Below are 27952 nucleotides of genomic sequence, written 5' to 3' on the forward strand. Positions count from 1 at the left end.
GCTACTTCAAAAAGCGCATTACTATCTTCCTTGTTAATAATCTATGAATTAACATATTTGTTCAGTACTTCAGAATCATTATAGTTTATCAGGCTAAGACTCTTCTCACTATGACCCTGATTCTGCATTTCTTACATACCCAAGTTTTGAGTGTGCAGAGAATGCAGAACTAGGGTCTAAGGACACTTCAGCTCTTTGACCCGAATACAGTGCTCCATCATCAGTTAAGTAAGGTACAGTGCAAAATACACACCATCAGAAAGGTTTCACCAGGAACCAGGTAAAAAGTTTCCCCCCCCACAAAATGTTTATGGATTTAGCTTAAACAAACTACTTATTTCTTCAAGAAAAGCTGGGAAGGAGCCAGTAAGGGTCTATCTATATCGCAGCTGAGATGAGCCTCCCAGCCTGGGGAGACTTATTTGTCCTAGCAGGATTCACCCTAGCACACTAAAAATAGCAGTGTGGATATTGCAGCACCAGCACGGGCTCAGACTAGCCACCCACGCTTGGAACGGGTGGCTCACCCAAACCTTCATCGGGGCTGGAACATCCAAACAGCTATTTTTAACACACTAGCACAAGCGTGTCGACTTGTTTGCTCCCAGCTGCAGCGTAGAGAAACCCTTAGTTCCTCTGTTAACTAATGCACATCTTACACCTTCTGTGATATATTTTTAAACCAAGTAAATAACATTTTTGCATCTAAGCTGAATGTGGAAAACACACATGACTTGTACAAAACGGAGACGTGAATATAGTCACTTATTTGCACGTTCACAGATACACATTCAGGCCCTGAGCATAGCATGAGAAAGGATGGCAAACGTGCCCCTTCGTTAACATGTGTTTTTCAGGCACAACAGCTGTTAGCACTGGGAAACTTGGCCCTCAGGGGGTAGATTAAATTAATAGAAATAAGGCATATTCACAAGGAGACCAATATGCTAATGAATTCTGATGATGATTTTAAAAAGGCATATTGGCAAGAGCAATGATTGGAACATTGGTCTTAACTGGTCATTGTCTTGGCCTTTGGCAGTTCATCCCCTTTGGTATTGCAGATGGGTATTTGTATTAAAATTCTCAATTGTTAAGTGTAGTTTTGAGCAATATTAAGCAACGTGTATCAGGGAACATTCTCAAGGCTGATTAGTTCCCTTAAACTGGTCTATTTTAGGGAACAAACTGCTAAACAATTCTAGGGAGACACGGACAAAAGGTAGAGGGTGTGCAAATCAGTGAGCTCTTAAAGGCTTTGCTGACATGACTCCCCAGATCCCTGCGAGTAGTTTGCTCTTTACAGCCACTACTGCCTAAAAAAAAAAAATCTACAACTCCCACCAGGAGCCAACTTCAACAGCTCTGGAAGGAGCTAAAGTTAGGGTATGAGGAGGAAACTCCCCCTCCCTGCCCACCTGACAACAAGGAAATGTTGCATTTCCATAGTATTTTCAACCCAGAGTCTCAGCATGGTGTGCAAACATTTATTGTTTAGGTAGGTAAGTTCTACCCCATTTTATAGCTGGGATAACTGAGGCACAGAAAAGTTAAGTGACTGGCCCAAAGTCACACAGTGAGTTAGTGGCAGAGCCCTGTATTAAATCCAGATCAGACTGTTGACACCCTGCTATAACTAACAGATAACACTTCAGTTTAATCCCAGATAGGATTACGGTAGAATGAAGCTGCAGGAAGAGGTGTCCATAATGAATATCTAGTTTACATCACATTTTAATTTACTTCTATTGCACCTTTGATTCAAATCAATAGATGTCCAGCTAGTGCAGGGAGAGAGTCTGAATCTGGAAAGATATGGAATACATTAGTATGAGAGTCTGGTACTGGCCACTTTCAGAGACAGGGTACCAAACAAATGGGATCATTGGTCTGAGCAAATATGGCAAGCCCTACATTGCTATTCCTTGCACGACCCGGACTTGTATGCTCTTGGGTAAGTCACTTTAAGAAAAAGGATGATGTTGGCACAAGACCAAAGGGGCATAAATTGGCTATGAACAAATTCAGGCTGGAAATTAGAAGGTTTCTAACCATCAGAAGAGTGAGGTTCTGGAACAGCCTCCCAATAGGAGTTGTGGGATCAAATAACTTAGCTAGATTTAAGAGAGCTGGACAAGCTTATGAGTGGGATTGTATGACAGGATTGCTTGTGACGGTAGGGAGCAGGGCTTGGATCCAGTTTGTGTCTTATGTTCCTAATATCTCATGTTTCAGGGCTTCAGCCAGTCACCTGCAGGGATCAGAAAGGGATTTTTATCCCCCATTTATTTCCTATTTCCCCCCTTGTGTCTCTTCCCTCTGAAGCATCTGAGATGGCTAAAGCTGGAGATGGGAGAGGGTGGGTGAGTGCTCTGAGGGGGCATCAAGCATTCTCTCTCTCGGGTGCTTGGCTGGCTGGTTCTTGTTCACACGCGCAGGTCTAACTGATCGCCGTATGTGTGGTTGAGAGGCAGTTGTCCCTCAGGTCAGATAGGCAAAACACCCCCAAAGTCACTGCCATTCTCTGCAGCATGGGGGTGCAGGTCATGTGCCAGGATCATCTGGGGATCTCTCACTTAATCAATTCCCTGCCACTGCAGGGAGCTCATACAACTCAGTTCCTCCTATTCTTTTCCTGTGACATGTGATAATTTAGTTTCCTGTAGGCTGTAATATTTTGGTTATTGGGTTTAGAGTGTGCATGCTGGGAGGTGTTGGTGGCCTCTGACGTGCAGGAGGTCTGATTAGATGATCTCATGGTCCCTTCTGGCCTTAAACTCTATGATTTACTCCTCCCCTGTGCCTCAGTTTCTCTAGCTGTAAAATGGGGTTGGGAGAGGTAAGACAATGTAAGGACAACACTTTGCAAACCTCACTTGGCAGGATAGCTATGGAAATAAAGTTATTATTGGACTCTGCTCCTCTTTAACCTCAGTGGGAAGGGCAGGGTTTTCAACATTTGGGGAGAGAATGCAGATAAGACAGTCCCTCTTTCAAAAGGAACTACAGCTTAAGCAGCACTCGGGTGAGGTGACAGGAGGATAGCAGTTAAGAGCATTACAGGTTACAGCTGGGCACCTGGCTCTGCAAAGTGCTCCCAGATATCTAATTATAACCTAGTGCACTGCTAAGTATAGGCTGACCGGGTAAGCTACAGTATAGGCTGTTTTATCTCTTTCTGAGCCCAGACGTTGGATCCCGCATGTCTCCGTAATTAAAGGGGTCCTGTTCCTCTGATATACCCGTGCCATGAAAATTCTCACTGCTGTAAGCCCTATTCTATTATTTTAAGCAGCATAAAAGGAATCTCCATAGTGATCAGCTACTTTGCTGGCATAACTCACTGCCTCAGTCTCTCCGCGCAGACCATGGGAAATATTTTATACAGTCATCCAAAAGTTTGATCCACACAAACAGAGATTGCATCCAAATACTGTTGCTGTCATGTGGCATGCACAGTGGGGCAGAAGGGAAGAGTGACTTGTTTACCCATGTACAGATGGTCCTCGCTGGGGTCATCTAGCACCTGTCAACACAAGTTAGAAGGATAATAAAGTGATTGCACATGGATAAAAAGCATTCTATATTTCCACAGGTCCATATCACCCATCAGAAAATAGTAAGAATAAATATAATTTAGTATCAGATAATTTAGGCGCAAAATGTATAGCTAAGGTTTTATTTACACACACACACACGTGCGTGCAAACACACAAAATAAATCTACGTCCACCTAGGGTTTCATGGTTGTCCCAATAGTGCACACCCTGGTCACTCAGAACTTCTTGACAACATCAGGGACAGAACTCAGACGCTCTTGCTCTAAAAGCGCAGGCCTCTAACATTTGACGTCAGAGAGAATTACTCCATCAGTTGTAAGCAGTACATGGCATATGACTCAGAAGAGAACTATGGTATGGACATCAGCCAGTTCATTCCTCTGTATGTGTATGTTTGTCGGATAGATAGATTTTAAGTTTTTACACACACACACACGCACAAGTTAAATACTTAATGTATATGTGGATTCATGGAGAAATAAAGCAAAATATGTTTTGTCTGGTTGATACCAGTTTAATTATGTTTTAAACCTACACCCCCGATGCGCCCATATCAGGTCAGCAGCTCCAGTTTGAGAACTGGCACTTTTCTCAAAGCCATTTCCCTTTAGGAATTCCAGTTCCCAACATCTTAATTTAAAACAGACATTTTTGCTTTGCTAATCTCACTAGTTCCTTCCCTCAAGGGAAAAGATAAGAGTGGGGGAAAAAATGTAGCTGTAACACAAAGGAAATAATATTTCTGGTATGTTTAAACATTTTATCTCACTTGTAAACCATCAAATTTGAATACGCATATTCATAGATCTTGATACTTTTTGCATGGTCAGTTTCATTAAAGCCAATATGTTTCCTAGGAGACGAATGAGGAATCTATCATTGGCATTACTCAAACTTTTCATAATTAATCTTTAAAGGATAAAGCATTAAAAGAACCAGAAGGGGAATTAGAAAACATCCAAGGGGATAGTGCATACTGTGATTCCACAGTAGATGCTGAAAGAGCAAATTGGAGCGGATGGATTACTCCTCAACTCAGAATGAAAAACCCCAGAGACATAATTGAGCATATGGCTTTAGAGGACCATTTACACTCCCTCAGCATTACAATCAAATTGTGCTATCTGCAGGTTCTGTACACAGAGCCTGCAGATTTCCTTCCACTGCTGAGTGCAGGGACCAAATCAAACAGACTCCTTTGCTGAAATAGATATAGGTATGAATAAAAAATGATTCTCTCTTTGAGCCCCATCCTGAAAGATCCTCAGCACACTCAGCTCCCCCTGAAGTTAATGAGTTCAGGATGCTCAGCACTACACAGGAGGTATGTAGCACCTTGAAGCTTCAGGGCCTTTGTACAGGGGCTGATCCAGGATTATAGAATGGGGCTGGGATTTAAGGCACTTGATGCAGACGAGGAGAAATTACACTTTTTACTGCCTTCCTACAGCAACAACAAAACAATCACTTAGAGCGTATGTGGTCTCTCGCACAGAATCCCTGGAAACACCACTCCCCTCATCCCCAAAATGGACTTGAGCTTTTACATTTCCCCCCAAAATCCAATTGTTTTTGCAGTCAGTCACAAAAACCAACATTCTTCCAAAAATCACCATTTTAAAATGGAGGAAAACAAGCATCTGATTCTGAGATATAGGAACCAGACCCACGATTTCATCTTGACTGGTAAATAGAGATGCTCCTAGGTTACCATTTCTCTTTCAGACTGATGCATACGGAGTGCCTTGCAACACAGAGATCCTTTTATTCCCAGTGTCCAAGCATGACTGGATTCCAAATCCAGCGTGAATGTCCACAAAACAGGTTACTGAAGCCCACAGAAAACTAATTGCACATGCATCCCTCCATGTAAATTCATAGATATTAAGGTCAGAAGGGACCATTATGATCATCTAGTCCGACCTCCTGCACAACGCAGGCCACAGAATCTCACCCACCCACTCCTGCGAAAAACCGCACCTATGTCTGAGCTATTGAAGTCCTCAAATCGTGGTTTAAAGACTTCAAGGAACAGAGAATCCTCCAGCAAGTGACCCGTGCCCCATGCTACAGAGGAAGGCGAAAAACCTCCAGAGCCTCTTCCAACCTGCCCTGGAGGAAAATTCCTTCCCGACTCCAAATATGGTGCTCAGCTAAACCCTGAGCATGTGGGCAAGATTCACCAGCCAGATACTCAGGAAAGAATTTTCTGTAGTAACTCAGATCCCACCCCATCTACAAACAGGCATTGCTTGAGTCAAGCTAAACGCCTGAATGCCCTGAAGATTTTAGTTATTATTTACTACTTATTTATTTTAAAGATGGCCCTTCAACCACACTGGACAGATCAATATAGGAATGGCTTTCCGGATGACAAATGTCCTGCCATCAAGGAACACCCGTATTCTGCACTGAACGCCTCCAGGCCCCCGCACACCCTAATATTGTAATTGCAAGTTAACATTTCAGCCACTCTCACCTCCACCAGTTTCACTACATTAGGATGGTCCAGCTTTTTCAAGATGGCGATCTCTTGGTGCACCTGTTCAATAGGCCCTTTTGGTTCCAAACAGCCTTCAGATGTGGCTTTGGCACCTCGAGGAGGTGGGCGGCCTGTTTAAAATGGTAAAGATACAGGAGGCAGGTAGCACAAGACAAGTAATAGAAACTGACAGCTGATACATGTGGCTGAGCCAAGGTTGCACCTCACCAACAGTCACAGGATAAAAGGCCTGATCTTCAGGGGTGCAAAGTTTTCCCCTCTCCCCCTGACTTCTCTGGGCATTGCAGGTGTTGGGCACCTCTCAGGAGCATGCCATGATGCATGTATTTGAATAAACCGAGTGCACTGCAAAATACACTAACAGAGATCATTTGAAAGAGAGAAAAGCCAAATCATTGCTTAATACGCATGGTCACTGATGACCTTACCAAGACAAATATCTTCATTTAATTTCAATAGTGTCTGAGATACTATCTGAAGAATAGCACAAAATGCAGATGATCAAAATTCCCAACTCCCCAATTTTTGCAGGCAAGTATTTATTTATTTTGTCTGTTGAGTCTTTACATTTATGCCATCAGAGTGGAATTTCGCCCAGAGACTGACACTTCTTCTTAGCGTGTGTGCAACATGGCTCAGGTGATGTGTGACCAGGATACACCACCAAATTTGGTCTACTGGTTGGATCATTAGCTAGACACAGCACAACTAAGTGACTTGCCCAAAGTCACACAGGAGGTCTGTCTGAGCCAGGAACAGAGCCGAGATCTTCTGGTTCCCAGTCCAGTGCCCTAACCCTCAAATCAACCTTCCCTCCATCTCTCCAGCCCTTGCCCCAAACCTCCAACATCAATATACACAAAATTCAGCACTGCCACAAAGCACTTTCCAACCAGGATATCTGCCTCATACATATATGATAATTCTGCTGTCAGAGACCGTGGGGCTGTATGTTTCCCCCACCCCACCATCTCTGCTGCTCAGCCGTAGATCTCATTAGTTCTCCACACACCAGACAGCCATTTGTCACTTACGTGGAAACCCTGCTTGTCTCATGAGCTTCTTTTTGGAAAGAACTTTCATTGCCTGCAATACAATTAATATGTAAATAGATTCTGTCACTGCTATTGCAAAGAACTCACATGTCTAGGTTGAAACCTCGCTTTTGGGGGCAGACGCTGGATCTTTGTGCAAAGCCAAATGGGCCTGGTGTAGGGGATGAGAAGAGAGCGCAAACCTCATAGGACAAAGAAGTGTTTTTGATCCATCTTCAGAAGCACTGGGGAGACATTGTTCTGCTCACATACAGCATCTTCAGGGGCAGCTCCCCCATGATACCCCTAAATACCTGAGGGGCATATCTTTCCCTCTCTTGTGTCTCCCAGTCTCTTCTCTCCCCACATCCCAGAACCTTCTCTCCCCCTTCTGGTCTCGCCACCAGGTTCACCCACCTAAGATCTTGACTCTACAAGGGCAGCATGACCTTCAGGCAGGTCTTGCTCCTGCTTGGTGCCCCTGGGCCAGCTGAGAAACGCTCCTCCCACACCTCATCAGCTAGCTAAGCAACACATTCTCTCCCCTCCAAGGCAAGCTGATGCATCTTCTTCCACATCCCTGGCTTCTGCAGCTGGGTGAGGAGAGCAGGGAGAGTCTCTAAGCTGCAGGATTTCTGCCTGCCAAACAAGGGAGGCAGCAGCCTCTGGCCTTGCTGTTTGGTTGGTGCATGCTATTAGATCTGGTGCGCAGCACAGAAAAGCTAAAAAGGTGGGTGTCAGATCAGGGAGCTAGAGAGCAGGCTGGAACGCTCACGACTCCATCCAGAAGCTGGAGGAGAGGCAGGTCCGCCCCTGCACCCAGCACTAGACTATACTCCACCAGAGAATCTCTGCTAATGATACTCACATAGTAGGTGTTGTCATCTTCATTGTACGCGAGCTTCACAACCCCATAGGAGCCCTAGAAAAATACACCAGCAGCCACAGGTTACTGACTGGGGACCGTCAGAGAAACACATTAGCCACCATGGCTCCCACTATCGGTGAAAATGAGGTCACTCTCTGGACTCCTTTGTAGGCCCCACAGATTCACAATGACTGTGGGGCTCCTCCCGCTGCTCCAGCACAGCCAAAAGGTAACCCCCAAGTTTGAACTCAGCATGGCACAGAACATTTCCACGCCACCTGCCCACTAGCAATAAAAACACAGCAGGTTTCAAGTGCTGTAGCCCCTCAGGCTCCAATGCAGGGAGGTCACCTGAGAGTCCTGACACACCAGCAGCCATCTTGGGGACATTCCTGAGCAGGGAATCACCACAGGTGCCGACCAACCTATTAAAAAGCTCTGTTAGAGAGGTTAAAAGCATGGGGCCAGATCACCCTTTTGCATGGGAAATTATACCTGCTGTGTTTCACTGGACTAGAAATTAACCTTTTAGCACAACTGAAAAGAGGTGTAATTGCATAAAGTAGCAGGGGTGAAGACATTTAATGGAGTATACTTATGAAGGTGTGAGCTGGCTTAGGATAAAATAAATTAAATAGTCCGCCCTGAAACTCCCAGCCTAATGCTCGTATGCCAAAACTGTAAAGTATTCACCTTTCCGATTTCATCTTTCAATTTATATTGATTAAGCTGCACACAGTCCTATGAAAGGAGGGAAAAAAAGTTTGACATGAACCAGTGGCATAACAAAAACAATCATGTATTTATTTGCATTTTTTTTTTTTTTTGCACAGGAAAAAGAAATGCATTATTCATAAACAGAGCTCCAAAAAGGCTGGAGACATCAAAAGCACCATTAGAGTCAATTAACCTAGAGAGGTAAAAATACAATCCTGAAAGAGTAACAGCCTCTTAAATCACAGATGTAATGTTCTTTAGACAATAAATGTCATCTTTTACTCTGCAGATTACTGTATTTGTTAGGTAATGTAAATCCATTCAGATTGTAACTATAATGTTTGATTTCATTAGCAATAAATGACAGCCATTTGCCAAGATTGGGAATTTCTACACATGGCTAATTACTGACGTTCAAGTGATCATTCTCAATAAGAACCACTCACATGAAATAGGCATATAAAGATCAGTAGCTGAAATGAACAGGTTATAAACCTATCAGAGTGCACCAGGCCTTGTAAGCTGTGGAAAGTTTACTCCTTAACTAACAGCTCGTGACTAACTTCCAGATCCCTTTATTACGTCTAACACACTGTCCAGCAGACTTTCACTGCCTGTTCTGTGTTAGAGACGACAGGTTCTGGGCATGCAATGCAGTATATCTGCTCACTGTTTCAGACTGTTTTTTTACATTCACATTTCCCATGCACTGGGCTGAAGATCAAATCCACCCACCTCTGAACATTGTTTCCAGCACCAATAAGCCCCTCATTTTGCTGTCTTTTTACCATAATTAACAACGAGTTAATTATCCATGAAGAACTCAAACCAGTTACTGAGACCATGTCTTCACTACCACTTTTGTCAATGTAACTTATATCGCTCAGGGGGGTGAAAAAACCCCCCACCCTCCTGAGCGACGTAAGTTGCACCAACAGAAACACCGGTGTGGACGGCATTATGTTGGCGGTAGCTATGCTGGTGGGAGAGCTTCTGCCACTCACTGGAGGTGGTGTTATTATGTCAATAAGAGAACTCTCTCCAATCAGCATAATGCGGCTACAGCTGTAAGCTCGCTAGTGTAGACATGGCCTTTGTAATGACCAATTCCTCAAGGGTTAACACTCCAATCTGAACCCTCCTATGAAATGCCTTTTTTTGGAAAAGCACACGAGGCACAACCATGCAAAGCGCTGACTCATTTATTTAGGCCCAAGCTCTGCTCCCATGAGCATCAATGGCAAAACTCCCATTAACTGCAGTGTGGTTGGAGGAGGCCTTTATTGACCTCACTAGGAGCATCAGGGTGATCAGCACCTTGCAACATAACATGTTATCTTGTATAGTGAGCATTTGATTATTCTGCGTTATTGCTTTTCAGAACTGATAACTACACTTTGCTATTTCAGGTACAAGGGATAGGGCCCCGTGCCAGCCTTGAATGAGATATTGCTTAGGAAGATGTCTCTTTTTAAGCTAACTGACCACATGCCTCCCACCCATTGTATAAAAACATGCACAGATTTATTGCCAGAAGATGAGCGTTAATAGCATAACTGCATTTTCCTTTCAAATATATAATTAAGCAAGAATGGGCAGGAGGTATTAATTCCGCCCACCTCTCTTTTTAATCAGCTGCTGTTGTCAGAGATCACAGAACTCCTTATACAGATTCCTAAAGAGTCTCTCATTCCCCTCCGCCCCCCTTCATCACATCCCCCAATCTGTGGTACTGTCGGCTGTGATAAATACTGCACGAGTTTCATTAATATAACCACACACACACACACAGACTGTGAAGAATCTTTGTTTGGGGGAGTTAGGGCAGGTACACAGGATTCTCCCAATGTTCAAGTTGCATAGAGAAACTCATGATGCATAAATGAGTTGCAGTCCCCATACTAGCTGCTACATTCACAGAAGAGAAGCCAGCGTGTCCTGGTTCAGAGTGGTATGGTCTAGTGGTCCAAGCACAGGATTGGAAGCCAGGAACTCAGGAGTTCTACTCAGAGCTGGGATCAGACTGCCCCAGAATAGCCCTTGGACAAGTCACAACCACAAGGCAGTCTGGCTTGCTGGGGACAGTGCAGGCAGGGAACTGTACAGCCTGGAACAACTCCAGTCAGGAGGGAAAGAGAGGGACATCTGATTATACAATAAATTTAGGAGTCCCAAAGACCTCTGGCTGCACCCTATTCTGAATTTCCTTTAAAGTTAGCAAAATACTCTATTGAAAGAGGACCCCTCCATGAATTAGAGATTGTGTCAAAAGCAACAGGCTAAAAGCATCCTTAACCAACAAGACTGCAGAAGTAGTAACTGGTTTATACTCAGGAAAGCCACATATCACAGAAATGCAGAGTCTGTGCTAAATGTTAAATTACATAGGATATATTTTTCCTTACCTGAAAACCTGTAATAGAAACTTTATTTGATTCCACTGTCGGCCTCCGGGGCAACCGAGGAGAAGAATGTGGAGATGTAACTGGAGAATAAGGGAGAGATAGGTAAATGTAACGTTCATTCACACCTGCATTGCTATTAGGTGACTGAAATCTTTCCTGTTGAGATAGTTTTTGACCTCAAAGATTCAGCTTGGCTCTTGGCTTCCTTGTTACCTCTGGGGGCCCCCTAGAGTGCCAGGAACACCCTCCCCTGCAAGACCCTGGCTATCAGACACCATCATCTCTTCACCACAGCATTCCACATGCTCATCTTTCTCCTGCCTGTCCCGTCCCGTCCCGACTCCTCACCTGGGGCACCAGTCGAATCATACTCTGTCACCACAACAACAGACTCCATGCCCAAGTACTCAATGGTCAGTGACAACAAGCTACACAGATAGTCAGGTGCCTTCCTGCACTCGCTGGGCGGTTCATCGTAACAAATGGGTCTCTCGGTGGAAGGTCTGCTGGGAACACATGATGGCATGATCCACTGGCCAGCTTCATCCCAACTGATGGCGTAGCTCCATCAGAGATAGTAATCTAAAAGCATAAGAAATAGTTAGCAGCAACTTCGTAATGCCATACCTATTGGCCATGCATCACTCATAGGCTTGTTTAAAGACAAGGGTTACTGTTAGCTGGATGTTTAACTGATCTAACAATTTGTTTGAAAGTCAATAATTCTTCTGGCATTTGTCACTCTATAGAATTATTCACTAATCATCCAAGGAGCACCACGGAGTTGGCAATTTGACAGGTGGCAGTTTTCCATCCGAGGCAGTAGCGATCCAGTTCATTCCTATTAACGTTAGCAGAGATGGGGCCAAGACAAACCCCAAGGTTTGGGTTCGGATCAGAATTTGAAGCTAGACCCAATCTCTGTAATGTGCTAAATACTAACACCCATGAAATCTGGGAAGGTTTGGATTCAGATCTGGATTTCAAACCCAAGTTCTGGAGCATCTGGATCTGGGGTACAGAGAGCATGAATTTCAGATTCAAGGTCTGGGGCCCTTCCCTAATTATTGATGTAGTGCCCTGAGCATATCTGATGCTTTACAGAAATAAAGGAAACGGTTCATGCCCCCAAAAGCTTACAATCCAAATCAGACAAGAAAAGAAAAGGACCAAGACAAAGATGTGGTGGGACGGACAAGGGTTAGAAGTAAGAATTATGTCATTTGTTTTGTACTTCTGCATAGGTAGCTTGTTAGGTCTGTTTCTTGTTTAATAAGGTCAGGCTCCAGAAGAGGAGAAGACAGCCTTGGAGTGAGGTCACTTGGGGCCATTAAAGGTCCCGTGGCACTTTTTGTAACAGCAGACGTTAGCATCTAATTGTAACTTGAATTAGAACTGGGCAAGGACACTAGGACTGTCTCCCTAAATGCCCCTTGCGTTTTCAGTTAGACATGCTGGTCTTCCTTACTTTCTGAGGGACTGCTGGATGGTGTTGCTGTGAGTTCTTAAATAGCTACTGCATCCAACCAATGGCTGCATTTCAGTGGCAAGCGAAGTAAATGCTATACATTCCTTACTTATGTCACAGAGACATGGTGAGACTTAATATCTGCAATGTGCTTTGAGATCCTTGAATGAGAACTGCACAGTATTGTTGCTGTTTGAATTATTATTATGAGGCTTTTATTTAATGTTGATGATCCACTATTAGCACAACAGGGTAAAAGCTGAGACAAGGTATAAACATTTGGCTAGGACTCTCACATAACTGATTCCCAGATTGCAGAAAGAAATGTTTAGACAGTAATATTCCTTTTACTCTAACCTATATAAACAACCCTGAGCATCAGCATCAAGATCTTTAAGAAAAGCCAGACACCATAGCCTGATCCTATTGACAGTCAGGGGAGTTGTTCACCAACTTCAGTAGGGTCAGAATCAGGCCCTCTGCTCTCAGACGCATAGATGCAACTACAATGAATATCAATGGGCGTTACCGTATTTTTTTTTGTATTCCACTAGCATCCAATGGTCCAATCAGGATCATGCCCTCTTGTGCTAGGCAACGGGGAAAAGACAGTCCCTTTCCAGAAGGTTTTTTATGGTCCTGAGACTAGTACTCAGTATCTTCAAAGACCAGGTCCTTATTTGGACTAGGGCCCTGACTCCGAAATCTGGTCTGGGTGGGCAGAACTCTGCACCTGTCCAGGACACCATGGAAGCCAATGGGACAACACATGGGCACAAAGATCCGATTGGTTATTTTTTTAGGTCCAAATCCCGCAATCAACCACATTGTTTTAGCTTATCCTCTATCCATTCTTTGCTTTCTATATTTTCACATTTTAGTTTTTTTTTTTTAATTAGATTTATGAACCATGGAAATGACTGCGAAATTAACTTTGTTAAAAATAATAATAATAATAAATAATAATAATAATAATAGTCAAGTCTCTATGGCTCTGATGCATTAGAGACAATTCCATACAGTTATTTCTTTGAAAACCATCAAGGTGAAATTAAGCAGTGGAGTCTTTGCTTGTCCAAGGTGGATTGCTGTAGAAACCCTGTGAATGACCCCCGTGTCATCTGGATGAGACAGCATTTCCCAGGTGCCAGAAACAACTTGGCTGAGATAACAGGCTAGGAGTTTTATTTGAGCAAGGCTGGAATACACAGGCAGAAAGAGGATTGCTTTTCCCACTGCAACGCAATTTTAGTTTTAATTTCTAGGTTGACAAGTTGCCACCAGTAAAAAAAAAACCCAAAAAAAACCCACCTCAGACAATGATTTATTTATTTATTTATTTTTGCCCTGTTGTTCCAACACCTCAGTAAGGAAGCTGCTTAAAATTAGATCCACTTGTCTAAAATTAAAATTTCCCGTATGTTGTGCCCTCTGGCATAGCTGCTCTGAATCAATATAGTAGAAATTAAGTCAAATACAAAAAACAAGCAGTCTCTTTCCCTCTTAAAAAGTCTTTATAATTGCATAATTGCCATTTCAGACACAGAATCGTCTGTATAAAGGAGACCATTTGCTCTGAAGCTGGAATGGCCCACTGACAAAACTATGCTGCTCTCTTTGACACGTCACAGTTTACTGCTTGCAGATTAAGAGACAAAGAAGAAAAAGAAATTAGAACACAGTGAAAGACACAAATAAAACCAGTTCTTAGCAGAAAGGGTAAATTATTTAAGAAGTGATAGATTCAGCTGTCCCTTGCTGTTCAAAAAAGATGGGATGCCTAATACTCCACTAGATAGGAATTTTTTCTATCCGGCAGGAAGTCTGTTATTGATGTGTGCTAGCTAGGACGCTGTGCTATTTGGCTTGGAGCAAAGCTGCTTGTATCTATCTATTTTGCAGATGTGTTCCTGGACCTCTGTTCTCAGCCAAGAAGCCTCCAGGTTTAGCAGCTGCTACATTAAGTTCAGGTTGTTGATGTGTATTGGAGGCCCATGGTGCCCCCATGGTATGGTGTCAGGAGAGCAAAGATGCCACCGAAATTAAAGATTTAAACATTAACTGTTTGTGAGGAAGATTGTAGTGGACCCAGCACAGCAGCAAGCTGGTCCTTTCCACTGCACATAGAGCCTGACTTCGATGGAGCAGGATCAATGGATACTTCATGGGATCTTTTCCACTGAGCCCTCATTTTTGTTGTTGCTAGGGAAAGGCATAAATGAAGCACACCCCCACATCTGCATGTGCAAAATTAAAGGCAAGGTTTGAAAAAGCAGGCTCTGGCAGCTCAGTCCTGCCGCGTGCGAAGAGCCTCCAAACTACATAAAACTTCCTTAGAAATTCAGGGTGCTCAGCATCTGGAGAGTCCAATCCTGCTGCCAGCCACTGCAGTCATGGTCCAAATAAATTCCCATCAAGTTCAGGGGGAGCTGGCCCAGGCCTTATATGTTGAGTGTGAGCATTCCTGCTGCTGCCAGCAAATCCATGGAACAAAACTGATTAGGAGCAGAGCCGCTGCACTAGTAAATGACACAGGACTTGTGAATCCATTAGAACTGCACAGCACAAGTGCATTTTAATGCACTCCCTCGAGTGGTGCATTAAGAAAACTGAAAAGCAAACAAGCAAAGAGAGCAGATGGCTCTTAAAGGCTGGTTTCCATTTGCTGTAGGTTCTTTTAGGAGCCACGCCAGTGTGCAGAGATAAATAGCTTTCCCATTAGCCAGGAACCATTGCCAAAGCGCTGCGCCCTGCCCCCCCACCATTCACCGCCACCGCACTTCAGAAACCACACCAAACAAGGAAGAACCTGGGCGTTTCTCATTCATGGGGCATAGCGAGATGAACCTGAAAGAAGTGGAAAGCTGGCTTGCCCTTGATGTGGTGTATTGCAAAGGCCCGAGCTAAGGAGGATCACAGATAGCATTCTGGGGTGTGTATGCTTATCAGCAGGCCATCACATTCTGCCCATATCACCACAATTATCCAAACCTAGACTTGTCATTGTATGCCGTGGGCCCACGCAGGGCTTGGGCTACTTATCAGAAATGCTAGATTTTGCAGCTAGTCTTTACCCAACAGAAAATAGTTTCCAGCCCTTCAGAAAGGGGATGAAATGAAGTCAGAGCAATATCCATCGAGGTGGTGAACATTTGTACATTTAAGCCCCACACTGGCCCTCCACAAACAGAAGAGGGTGTGTGGGTGGTTGCAGCATTGGCAAGCCTATATACCAATTACATGACCTCTGCCCTTGTGGAGGCAAGTGGGGACCCTGAGAAGGAGTACCAGAACGGAAGGGCTGCACAGCCTCTCTGCACCCAGCTCCCTCATTGAGAGATGGATTTTACCACTTACACTCCACCTGCAGAAAACATGGCTTTCTTTGGGTCTTACGTAGGTGACATGAATTTTCACTGGTAGTGGTTTAAACTACCGTGCTGCTTTGCATTTGTTTCTGGTACCTGCCAGGGTTTTATAGCAATAAGAAAGTAGAGATTTCCGAAAGTGCTCAGTGCACCAATTTACCCCTCCTACATTACGGGAGATGGCAACGTTCACCTGCTTTGTAAGGTTAATACAGACACAGCCATAACTAGCCACTTGCTTGTCACATTAGAATCTTTTTTAATTCATAGGGCAGCTGCTTGAAGACTAGCTGGCATTAGAAAGCTCATGGTGAACAGTTCTGGGCTAATACTGTGTAAAAGTAAATTTAAAGTCACAAAGTATCAGCAACACTTTAGAGCAGAGAGAGTGCACTGGACTTGGGGAGTTAATTGGCTTGACAAGGCTAAACATATCAAGGCTGATTAATTCAAGTAGGCTTCCTGTGCTCTGTAAGCAGGCTAAAGATCATCAGACCCTCAACACAAAGCTTTATGTTTAAGAATCGTGGCACTTTACTCAGGCAGGAGCAAGAAAGAAAATCCACAGACTTCCTTACCTATGTTGTTCTGGGCAGGGGGAACTGGGCCTGAGAATTGGGAGGGAAACCTGTCATCTTAGATGACACAATGACCAAATTAGACCCCCCCACACAAATATTCCACAAACCCGTTGCCTTTCAAGAACGGCCAGTTCATGGGAATGTGCAGAATCTAATGATAATGCAGTCTGTTTTTCTTTTTAATAAGCATATGGGGAATCTGAGGAGGAGGACATAAATTTAATCAGCTGGAGAAAAAAAAAAGGCAAAGCTGGACTGGAAATGAATTACTTTGAGAAGGAAAATGCATTTGCTTGTCTCTCCATTGTTGCAAACACCCCGTAATCCCATCAACGGCACACATGTGGAACACAGGCACATTCTGGTGTTGGATCAAAGCATGCCCCAAATATGCAAATGGAATAGGTACCTTGTTTTAGAGCCACACACATGGAAAATCCTCAAGAAGCAGAACAGTCTGGTGTGTATAATTTTTTATTGGCACATTTTGCCTGTTGGCTGCTTTCTATACATAAGCCATACCCACTGCAGTAAGACTATTAAGGACAAACAATTGCACATCTAATTCACAAATAAGTGAAATAATAAAATGAAAGAGTTCCATGTAATGCTGGTATCACTCAAAGTCCACATGGCTTAACAAAATGGTATGGGCGTGAGGTTGACCTTAGTGAGGAGGAGGAGGAGGAGAAGCAGTCTGACATTTATAGAATGCCTTTCCCCATCCGAAGGATGCAGAGTATATACTGGAATTATATAAACCCTCACTTTGCACACCACTGAAATGCAGCCACCTACGGAGTGGAACATGGCAACTGCTTAACAGCACAAAATAAAACTACACAATATTTGATGGCAGGGAGCAAAAATAACTCCTTTGCAAGTTATTTGTTCATTGATACTGTGCCTGTCAAAACTGTAGTTGAGTGCTTCCTAGTAACGTTACATGCAAAATGAAATCTGTAGCATCAGAGGATGACTTATCAATTCATCAAACACACTGAATGCAGAAGAACGCAGAGAGGAAAAGCAGCTAAGGGTAAAAGTTTTAATGGATAAAGAACATGCTTAGAGTTTACAGGCAGTGAACATCTTGCAAAGCTAAGAAAGGCTGGGAACAGGAAGCTGATGCAAGGGAAGAGAAACTTTCTGGACACGTTTATAGATGCTTGGTGCCAAATTCACAGCTGGCCAGAGAGGGTGCATTTCCCTAACTCAGTGGAGTTACCCTCACTTAAGCCAGTGGTGAATAAAGCATTTGATCCTCCACAAGGGCTTGTGTTTTGTTCATTTTTAGCTCAAAAGACTCCAGCTTCTCCAGTTTGATAGCTGAAGAGTTTCAGGGGAACAGAAAGTGGGCAGGGCTGGGGGGAGGAGGGGAAAGCATACATTCCTTGTTTACACTTGACTCCCCTAAGATGGCTTTCTGACTCAGACAGAATTCCCTTACAGGTTTTAGTTTATTTTAGTTTCATATATTTTTTAAAGGTGGTACCAATGAACATGAGGGACTGGCAGTACTGTGTAGAGCCAATCATCTCCTTCCCAATGTCCTTCAGTCCTGATCTGCAGTTCTCTCAGCAATCCTAACTCTAGACTCTAATACAACTCTGCCAATGCTCTTATTGTTAAGTGATAGGCACGGTGCAGAGGTCATTGTCTCTACCATTACAGACAAGATCAGCTCACACATATAATATACAGGAAGAAGATCCAATTCAGAGCAGCAGCATCATCCCTGCTGCTCATGACTTGAGCCTTTTTAGGGTCCTTAAAATGAGAATACCCAGTGATCTGAGCCCGGATTTAAATCCGGACCCCAGAGATTAAAGCCAAGCACAGTTACTCATCACCCCACTTAGCTCTTGCTTCTCTGAATCTTCAGTATCTAGGCAGTTTCATTTCTCGACATATGTGGATGGAGCAAGTGATAAAAAGATAGCAACAGACACATTGCTATGTGCTTTCATTCCCACCACTCACTGACCCCTTTTGACAGTCTCATCAGCAAAGCCAAGTACTGAATAAGGACTCTGATCTGTCCTAGCAAACAAGAAGACTGGGGAGGGGGTGTGTGTTATGGAAACCTGGACTGCCACTGTCAGTGCTGTTCCTGGCCCGGGGGTCGACAGACAAATACAGGCTCCAGAGCTGTTAATCTAGCATCTTTTAACAGCAATAAATTGACTTAAAGAAAACCAAAAAACTGAGTCAGACTAACTCCAGTTCATAGTAACGCAAATAGTATCATATCTCATCATCTGGGAGCCAGAATTAAGAAAGTCAGTCATTAGCATATCCCCCGGGGCCAGCTCATTGGAGTCATTTCTGAAAATGGTATGAGCTAGCATACTATGTGTGCTGCAATGGCTAATACTTCCCCAGTTTGGGGGGGTGGGGGAGGGAAATGGATGATCTTGGGGCTAAACCTAAGGACTGGGTCTAAAGAGAGCTGGGTTCCACTGCTAACACTGCCAAGGACTTCCTGTGGGACCTTGGGCAAGTCACTTCACTTCTCTGTGCCCCAATTCCCCATCTGTTAAATAAGGATAATCTATTATTTGCATTGTGTTAACACCTCAGAGCCTAGGAATTGACCAGGATACCATTGTGCTAGGGACTGTACAAACACCAAAAAGATGCAAAGAATGACTGAAGACAGATCCAAGCTCACTTTTGGACTCCCTGGTTCCCTCCCTCCCCCCACCTGAATAGGCGTTTGCCTTGTTATGTCTTGACTAATCGAATAGCAAACAATGTACTATTTTTTTCTGTATCCTGGTTAAAAGTTAACCAGAGAACAATGGAGATCAGTTGCCACATTTTCGCTAGACAAAGAACAGTCATCATTTCACTTTTTGTGATCAAAGGGGCTCTCATAACTTCCAAGAACAAGATGACAAAAATACGATTTGTAATAATGGTGGCACTGATCACATGCCACCTCTTCCTACAGGCTAACGAAAACCTTGATGGAAACACGCTAGCAGCTGTAGTACACAAAGACTATATCTACATTAGATTTTTTGATAGAAATCTCCCACCATTGCACTTACATTCGTGCAACTCAGAACAGTTTGATAACACGGCGATAAAAATGCCAGAGGCCAACTGAGTCCTGCCTAGGGTAGCCAGGTGTCTGGTTTTCGACCAGAATGCCTGGTTGAAAAGGGACCCTGGCAGCTCCAGAGAGCACTGCTGACGGGGCCGTTAAAAGTGGTCAGCGGTGCAGCGGGGCTAAGACAGGCTCCCTACCTGCTCAGCTCTGCATGGCTCCTGGAAGCAGCAGCATGTCCCCTCTCTGGCTCCTACGCGTAGGGGCAGCCAGGGGGTTCTATACGCTATCCCCGCCCCAAGTGCCAGCTCTGCAGCTCCCATTGGCCGGGAACTGCCGCCAATGGAAGCTGCGAGGGTGGTGCCTGCAGATGATGCAGTGCACACCACACACAGCCACCTGGCTATACCTCCATGTAGGAGCTGGAGGGGGGAACATGCCACTGCTTCCAGGAGCTGCCTGGAGTCTGCACCCCAACTCCCTGCCCCAGCCCTGATCCTCCTCCTGGCCTCCGACCCACTCGATCCCTGCCTGGAGCAACCTCCTGCACCCAAAACATCTCATCCTCAGACCCACCTCAGAGCCTGCACCCCCAGCTGGAGCCCTCATCCCCTCCCGCACCCCAACCCCCTGAGCCAGCCCAGTGAAAATGAGCGAGTGAGTGAGGATGGGGAGAGTGAGGGACAGAGGGAAGAGGGACAGAGTGAGCGGGCGTGGGGCCTCAGAGGAGGGGGCAGGGCAAGGGTGTTCAGTTTTGTTCTAGTCCTGCCTCCACTTATGAGCCCATCGTTGGGACCAATGGGCCCCCATGAGGCTCGATCCACCAGTGAGGGGTGAACGCTAATAATCTTTGTTAACTGTTTGGTGAGTTATAGGGCTACTTCCCTCTGCCTTGCCCATCCAACAGAAAACGACAAGAGCGTGAAAATGAATGCAGGGGCTCAGCTGGGAGTTTGCATAACTCTGGGGGATTCCCAGAGGAGTCAAAAATGACATTTTACAAGAACTTCAAGAATCTTGATAAGAAATGTAAGAGCCACTGTTGGGAGGAAAACCACAGCCCTTATCTTGGTGAAGGTACGAATGCAGTACTGTGAAGCATTTGCAGATTGGAGGATACAGCTATTTCCTGCAGGTACTAAGACCTCAGATCAGCAAAGCACTTAAGCACGTACTTAACTTTAAGCATATCAACGGTCCCATTGACTTCAATGAGACTACTCACATGCTTAAAATTAGGCCCATGCTTAAGCGCTTTGCTAAATTAGGGCCTGGGTGGTGTTACGTGAGGTACTCGGCCTCCTTAGCTCCCATTCGCATTAGCTCCAGTGTCTTGGTCGAATTCCAACAATGGAGTTCACAGCAGCAAAGTATATGAGAAATAGATCAAGCCTCCCACCTCCTAGTGAGCTGACTTGATGAATGTACCGAAAGAATTTTGAAATCTGATAGTTATTTAATTTTTTAAAATGCATGGTTAATAGAGCAGCAGCCAGCTCAAGTTTAGCAATTGCAGCACTTTGCCACCATAAAACAGAAAGGGTCTGGAAAACAAACAAAACACAAAACCGATCCCCACCTCCCCAAAATAACTCCTCTGCATTGGTCTGATCGCCTGTCAGGTGAAGGAGAAAAGACGCCAGGGAACTTTGTGTCGGCAGCATCTGACGACTAAAAGCACCAATTATTGGGACTTTCCAGACGAGAATGCTGCTTGAATGCATGTGTACATGTATCACTCAATAATATGTTAGCTCCCTCCACTCACACCTAGCCAAGAGGAATCCTCCCAGGTTTCATTTTTAATAAGCTCTCCCTGCTAGTTAGATAATGGGAGATGCACTGAACTGCTTTGTGAACTCCACTTAAAAGTCATTACGCAGAATTGAGCTGAAAGCAAAGCCCCGATCCCCCAAAATGCTTTAACCATCTAATGAAAGTTGCGTTCCCTTGGATTGATATTGCTTGGCAAGATACTTAGGTTATTTGGTTACAAATGGGCTTTATTTTTAAACCTACATACCATATTCCTTTCAGGCATTTATGGCGAGGGGAATGGAAACCTAGAAGGACAGGCAGCCTTTTCACTTCTAGGACACTGACTGACTAACTGCAGGCCAGGTTGGGAGGAAAAAGTAAATATATTATGGTAGTGCTCAAAGACCTCAAATCCGTATTGGGGCCCCATTGTGCAAGGCACTGTACAAGCAAAGAAGAGACAATCCCTGCCCTCAGAGCTGAAGTGGTCCAATATTAAATGAGTTTGGTGGGTCTCTGTTCAGCTCCTGGTAGACTGGAGGCATCACCACCAGAACTACCAGAAAAAATTGTACTAATTGGCCCCCTTGCTGGTAGCCCCAGCAGAGAAGCCAAGGACTTGCTGGATCCTAGAGAACGACCTGCCTTCTCTCCCATTTCCCCCCTTGAAAGAGATCTCTCCAGGTCACAAACAGTGCTGCTCTCCCACCATGCCCTGTGGCTAGAGAAAACCACTCTCCAAAGCAGTTAATTAGCACCTTTGACCAGCACTAAATTTACTATTCACACATCCATGCAGACTATTGCTTTACTTAAGCTTTCTTGGATGCCTTAAATCCCAAGCCTAATCACAGCCATAGGATAGGGCTCCTGGTTCTATATCAGTTCATGAGTCTCAGCTAAGTATTTGCTGAATGGCTTTCAGCGGTTATTGCAAATCCCTGCCCAGAGAGATCCCAAGGAAACGGAACCAGTTTGCTTGCTCACTGCTCTCCTGAGCTGTGAAATTGACTGGACCTTGTACTGTACTGAGCAGCATTTGTACAATACTGCAGATGAAATGCAGTAAAGGTAAATCCAGCAAGAACTGTGAAATAAATGAAATCCAAAGACAGGTGTTTTCAAGCCTCTGGGAGTGTATTACAGTACAAATAATTGAACAGGGGCTTGGCAAAGCCTCCAAGTTACTGATCTCATCAAACTCCACTGAACTTAAGTCTGGTTTTGTTCTAGTCATAGCACAGAAGCCCCTCTCTGTGGGCTTAGCAGCCTCCTTCTTCTGGCTGATGATAGCTCAATATTGGTCTTAATTCTCTTTGAACTCAGTGCAGCCCCAAATCCAGCTAGCCACTCCATCCCTTAGGATCATCTCTGGCTCCCTCGGATCATAAAGCTCCTCCTTTCTAACCACTCATGGCACCAGATTTTGATCTCTGTTACACTAGCATAAACCCAGAAGGATTCTGCTGAAGCCAGTGGAATTGCTCTGGATGTATACCTATGCAGCTCAGATTAGGCCCCGTCTCTGGTGATGGCTCATGCTCTGCTTAGACCCTTCTTCTAAGGAGGGCCACGCAGTCAGAGGCTCAGCTGTTTACTTTGTTCTTTTGCTGCCATTTTTATGATGGTGATGCTCAATACCATGTATACATTTACAGCATTACTGGTACCTCCCTGACCTCTCTCTGGGTGTCTTAAGCAAGTAAGACTGTGGTTTTGCCTCTGTTTCCTTCGGATAACTCACTTTCAGTAAATGTGTAACTCCTCCATCTTCCCCCTCCTCAATTCACATTTCCCCTTTGCCTTTAACTGTAGTCATCCATGACCCTAAACTCTCTTCTTCCTCCTCCCACATCAGCAAGTTGCCTATCATCCCCTCAATGCTGCCTGTGTATCACTTCTGAACCAATCCTCATCCATGCCTTCATTTCCTCTTGCCTTCACTATGAGAAGTCTCACGTCTCTAGCCAGTTTCCAGCTCTCCAAACTGTGTGCACGGTCTGCAGTTGCCAGCCTCCTTGCATGCAACGCCTCCATAACTCCCCACTGGCCTCAGGATTTGCTTCAATTGCTTCCTCTTTAAAACTTTCTAAGGATTTTGCTCTCTCTCTTCTCCTGTCACTGCTTCTACTACTCTTGAGTATCAGCACGCAGCAAGTCCCTTTACTATTGGCTACTGATGGCGTGAAAGCCTTCTCCTCTGCAGCTCATGTCGTTCTGAATCTCTCAACCTCACTGACTCCATTTCTTTTCAGATTTAATCTGAAATGTTCTTTCCTTCTGATCCAAACAATCTAAGTCTTTTAGGTACTTACATAGCGCCCACATGACCATAGCTTAGTGCCTCACAGTCTTTCATGTATTTCTCCTCATAGCACCCTTGTGAGGCAAGGCAGTGCTATTTCCCCCCCACTTTACAGATGGGGAACTGAGGCACTGAGAGACTAAAGACAGGAAGTCTGTGGTAGAACAGGAAGCTGAACCCTGGTGCCCCACACCCCAGACTAGAGATCTAATCACTGGACCATTCTTCTCAACTCTGCTCATACTTATTAACGATCAAATTATTTTGAGATAAACAATAAAAATGATGCTGTGATTCTACACAGTGCTTTCCAGAGGATTTTCGAAGGCTGTACAAAGGATAAGCTGCATTAGAGAGAGAAATATTCTGAAAATTACAGAATGAGAGAATTAAAATAGATCCTCATGCTCAAACGCAAACATGCTCAAGACAGCATTTATCAAGAAATCTCGACAGACTCTGAGTATTACTAAAGGGAAAATGAGAAGCACTCTCTATGCAGTTCCCTCAGATAGTGCTTTATAGAAAGGGTAACTTAAACCGTGAGGCTAGAGCCCTGGACTGAGACTCAGTGGACGGAGATCTGTGCCTCAGTTTCCCCATCTGTAAAATGGGAATAATGATACTAACCTCCAAGCTTTGAGATCTATGGATAAATATCACTATACAAGAACTAGGTATTGTTATTTCAGGTTCAGGTCATAACATTATAGAAAAGGGCATTTTGTTTGGTGGAGAGTGAAATCACTTAGGTAAACTAGGAAGACTTGGTCATTGATAGCCACAAGTGATCTGAACTTGCAGTAAGGGGAGAATAGGCCCATTAATTTAATCAAAACAAATATAGATAAGTACACATTCTGCTACACAGCAGACACGCACAGAGCAGACAGAAGGAGGAGGAAGTACATGTAATGTCATCTCAGCTGAGATAAATACCAACCACTCTCCTCATTCTGGACCGAGAACGTTCAGTGGTATCCTGAGGGAGAGTAAATGTGCTGGCTGCTCTACGTGCAGAAGGAAAAAAAAAAAAAAACTATTGGGAAAAAGAATCAGAGCAACCGCTTGAAGGCACAAGAAGTTTTCAATCCTCCCCCAGCTCCACCACCAGAGTGAAACTGTGGGAGATGCGGAGACATTCTCATGCCCCGGGAGAGTACAGAGAGTTGCGTCAGTAGTAGACTATAGGACAGAGGTGGGCAAACTGCGGCCCATGGGACCCTCCTGCCTGGCCCGGGAAGCTAGTCCCCGGCCCCTTCCCTGCTGTTCACCCTCCCCCGCAGCCTCAGCACACTGCACTGGGCAGCCTGGCAGCACAATTGCAGAGCCTGGCCTGACCCGGTGCTCTGGGCAGCGCAGCTGTATCACCGCCAGCCACCAGTGCTCCAGGCAGCGTGGTAAGGGGGGGTTGGATAGAGGGCAGGGGAATTTGGGGGGCGATGGTCAGGGCGGTCAGAGGGCGGGGGTGGGAGGGTGTCAGATAGGACTAGGAGGCGAGGGCTGGGCCATGCCTGGCTGCTTGGGGAGACACAGCCTCCCCTAACCGGCCCTCCATACAATTTTGGAAACCTGATGTGGCCCTCAGGCCAAAAAATTTGCCCGCCCCTGCCATAGGAGATACAAGTCAGATCAACAAGAAGGCCCCAGTGGCCGTAAAAGTGGCCAGAGCCAGAAATCAGGATGCAATGCAAAATGAAACAAATAGGAGCTAGGGTGGGAGGCTAGAGGGAAACCTGACTGTTAAAGGGTTTACTAAACACGGCTGCTTCAGACACATATGGAGCTGCAGGGAAACCTAGAACAAGGAAGGGGGCGGTTGCTACTAACATTAAAACATTAGCATATTGCACCTGTTTGTTAAACTCATGACAAAATCTGGAACAATCCTAAAAAAAGGGTGAACACAGGCCTACAGCAGTGGGTCTATTTTTAAAAGAAAGCTATAGGGGAGACTAATTTAATGGTGGCCACTTCGGCTCTGGAATTATTTGTATCGTTCCTATTCCCAGAACATACAAACACAAATAATCAGTTTATAAACTGATTGCTACTGCCCCGAGAGTTAAAAGACTGATGTTCTTGCAGCTCCCACATCTCCATTTAGAGAGACACCACACCAGGTCAAAACTGGCCCCAACTTTACATTTTCTTAGGATGAAAATGGTTATTTAAAAAAAAAAAAGTCTTTGTCAAACCTAGATCCAATGGGAAGAATGCGGGGAGGGGGGGTTTACTCCAACAGAAACATTTTCTTAACTAACCCTCCCTCATCAGAGTTTGCCACCCGAACATTGGCACGTTAGGCTAGTGCATAAAAACCCAGACACCCGAGTAGAAACAGAAGTGAAAACTAGTTTCCTTTTTCCCCAACCCGAGAAAAATTCAAAAATGGTTGTGTGCGTGCTGGGGATGGGAACAGGTGCTGCAAGTTCCTTAGCCCCTAGGGTCTGAAGAGCCTGTCAGTCTGGCTGCTGTGGGGTTGTGTGTTGCTGTTTAGTTGGTTTGGGTTTTTTGGCAGGGTGGGGAAGAGGCCACTCCACTTTCAGCTAATGAAGTGGGGGGCTGGGGATTTGCTTTCTTCCCAGCCATCACTATCGTGGGTGTTTGAGAGGACAGGGCTTGACGGGGGGGGGATGAGGAATGAACCCCCACCCACACACAGATTTGAAAGAGGGCAGATCCAAGCTAGGCTCCCCCTAAGGGCATGCGGACTAAGCTAACTCAGGGGTGCATATTCCTATATGGCAACAGCTGCTGGGTTCTGCACGTGGGCGCCCCATCCGCGCAGCATTCCCAGGCCCAGGGAGCTGGAGAGGATCCCAGCTCACCTCTCAGCCCCCAGCCTCAGCTGAGTGACAAGCACCGGCCACTAGAGCCAAACAAAGCCAGGCCAGTTACAGAGGCAGTGCTGAGTCTCTCCCACCAGGTTTCCATCCCATGTCCTTTGTGGGTGTCCCCCCTCCGCCGCCCCCAGTATCTTATTCGTTTCCCTCCCAGCATGGTCCCTGCATCACATCGCTACAGGGAACCGCCTTACCACACAACACAGAGCCATCAGCTCAGCCACCCTTCACAGCCCCATCCCCTCCACCGAGCTGCAGCTCCCCTTCCACCCAGCATCGCCCCGCCAGCCAATCCCAGGCCTCGCTTTGTCCCTCTCCGGTACTTTGGGGTCCACCCTCTGCACTAGCCAAGGATGCAGCACCATCCAGCCCGGAGATACCGGGGAATACCGCCCGCCCGGGCGGCGTGCCCCTCCCTTCCCCAGGGCAAAGCGACTCCCCTTCTCTGGGCTGGCCCAGGCCTCCCCTGCCAGCCAGACACTGGATGCAAAACCCGCTCACTCCCTCCATCCCCTCCCTGCGCCCGCACCCCGCCCGGAGCGCACTCCCAATTGCAGGGCAGAGCAAGAATTAAGCCCCTCCACCCACCGACCAGCGGAAAACGCTGCCGCCGGTCTCCGGTGCCTGGCTCCCTTCACGGGAACAGGAGCGAGCTGCATGCCCGCCTCGCCCCGGAGCCCCTGCTTACCTAGCAAGCGCTCCCGGGCGCAGCCCCAGCTCGCTTCTTCTGGGTCTCCATTGCGCTGCGATCCCCACCTTCCCCCGGCGCAGCAGCTCTTCCCCCAGCTGCTGCCAGCGACACCTCGATTGGCTGCGACTGGGAGATTTTCCGGCCCAGAAGGAGAGAGTCAGATTTCACCAGCACCCTCGTTATTGGCCGCTGCAAAGCCAGAGCTTCGCTGACTGGCCCAGATGTGCAGCTTGCAGGCTGGTCTCTCCCAGCGCCTTTTTGCTTTCAATTTTGCTCTCAAGCTGTAGAGACAGCGGCAGATGCCAGCAGGGAATGGAAAACAGGGGCGGCACTCAAGACACGCGCTCTCTGTTATATCCTCGTGTGCTTGAGTGTGCCTGTCTCCCTCGGTTTCTTTACAGATCCCTCATTGTTCACCATTTAGAAAAGCCATTTCCGGGGAATAACTTCTTCCCTGGCCTTCTGGCTAAGGATAAATTTTGTTCAGCCTGTTTGATCAGTTTAACAATCAAAATGATACTTAGAAATTAGTCCAGCTTTTCCTCCACAGAGCCCACACAACTTTACAAAGGAAAATATAATAATCTTCATTTTGATGATGAGGAAACACAGAAGTAACTTCCCCCAAAGGCACACAGTAAACCAGGGGCAGAATGGAGACCAGAACCCAAGTCTCTGGAATTCTCATCCCTAGCCTCAGGGCCAATGTAATGTCCCCTTTAAAAGGGGGAGCAAGTCCATCCCATGCAAGCAGATAAAGTTCATCCAGGATTCTGTATGCACAGGCTAATCA

The 27952-nt window shown here is 45.5% G+C and overlaps 1 protein-coding gene across 6 annotated transcripts in view; it reads right to left on the reverse strand.

Annotated features, from left to right (window-relative positions):
* CAMKK2 (calcium/calmodulin dependent protein kinase kinase 2) overlaps window positions 1–27662 on the reverse strand; it is a 46799-nt gene extending 19137 nt beyond the window's left edge. Inside the window, exons 1-8 of one of the 6 annotated variants that reach the window (XM_073312288.2) lie at window positions 27157–27662; window positions 11436–11669; window positions 11088–11167; window positions 8659–8706; window positions 7966–8019; window positions 7098–7149; window positions 6040–6173; window positions 3490–3526 (exon numbers count right to left, since the gene is read on the reverse strand). In XM_073312288.2, coding sequence (XP_073168389.1) covers window positions 3490–3526; window positions 6040–6173; window positions 7098–7149; window positions 7966–8019; window positions 8659–8706; window positions 11088–11167; window positions 11436–11613 — 583 coding nt within the window. In that variant the 5' untranslated portion in view covers window positions 11614–11669; window positions 27157–27662. Of the gene's footprint in view, window positions 1–3489; window positions 3527–6039; window positions 6174–7097; window positions 7150–7965; window positions 8020–8316; window positions 8391–8658; window positions 8707–11087; window positions 11168–11435; window positions 11670–27156 lie in introns of those variants that run through there. The other 5 variants (XM_073312287.2, XM_073312285.2, XM_073312286.2 and 2 more) reach the window with 5 other exon arrangements.
* Between the last annotated feature and the right edge of the window lie 290 nt (window positions 27663–27952).

This window comes from Lepidochelys kempii, chromosome 15 (genome assembly GCF_965140285.1).
Source record: "Lepidochelys kempii isolate rLepKem1 chromosome 15, rLepKem1.hap1, whole genome shotgun sequence".
Taxonomy (NCBI): Eukaryota; Metazoa; Chordata; order Testudines; family Cheloniidae; genus Lepidochelys; species Lepidochelys kempii.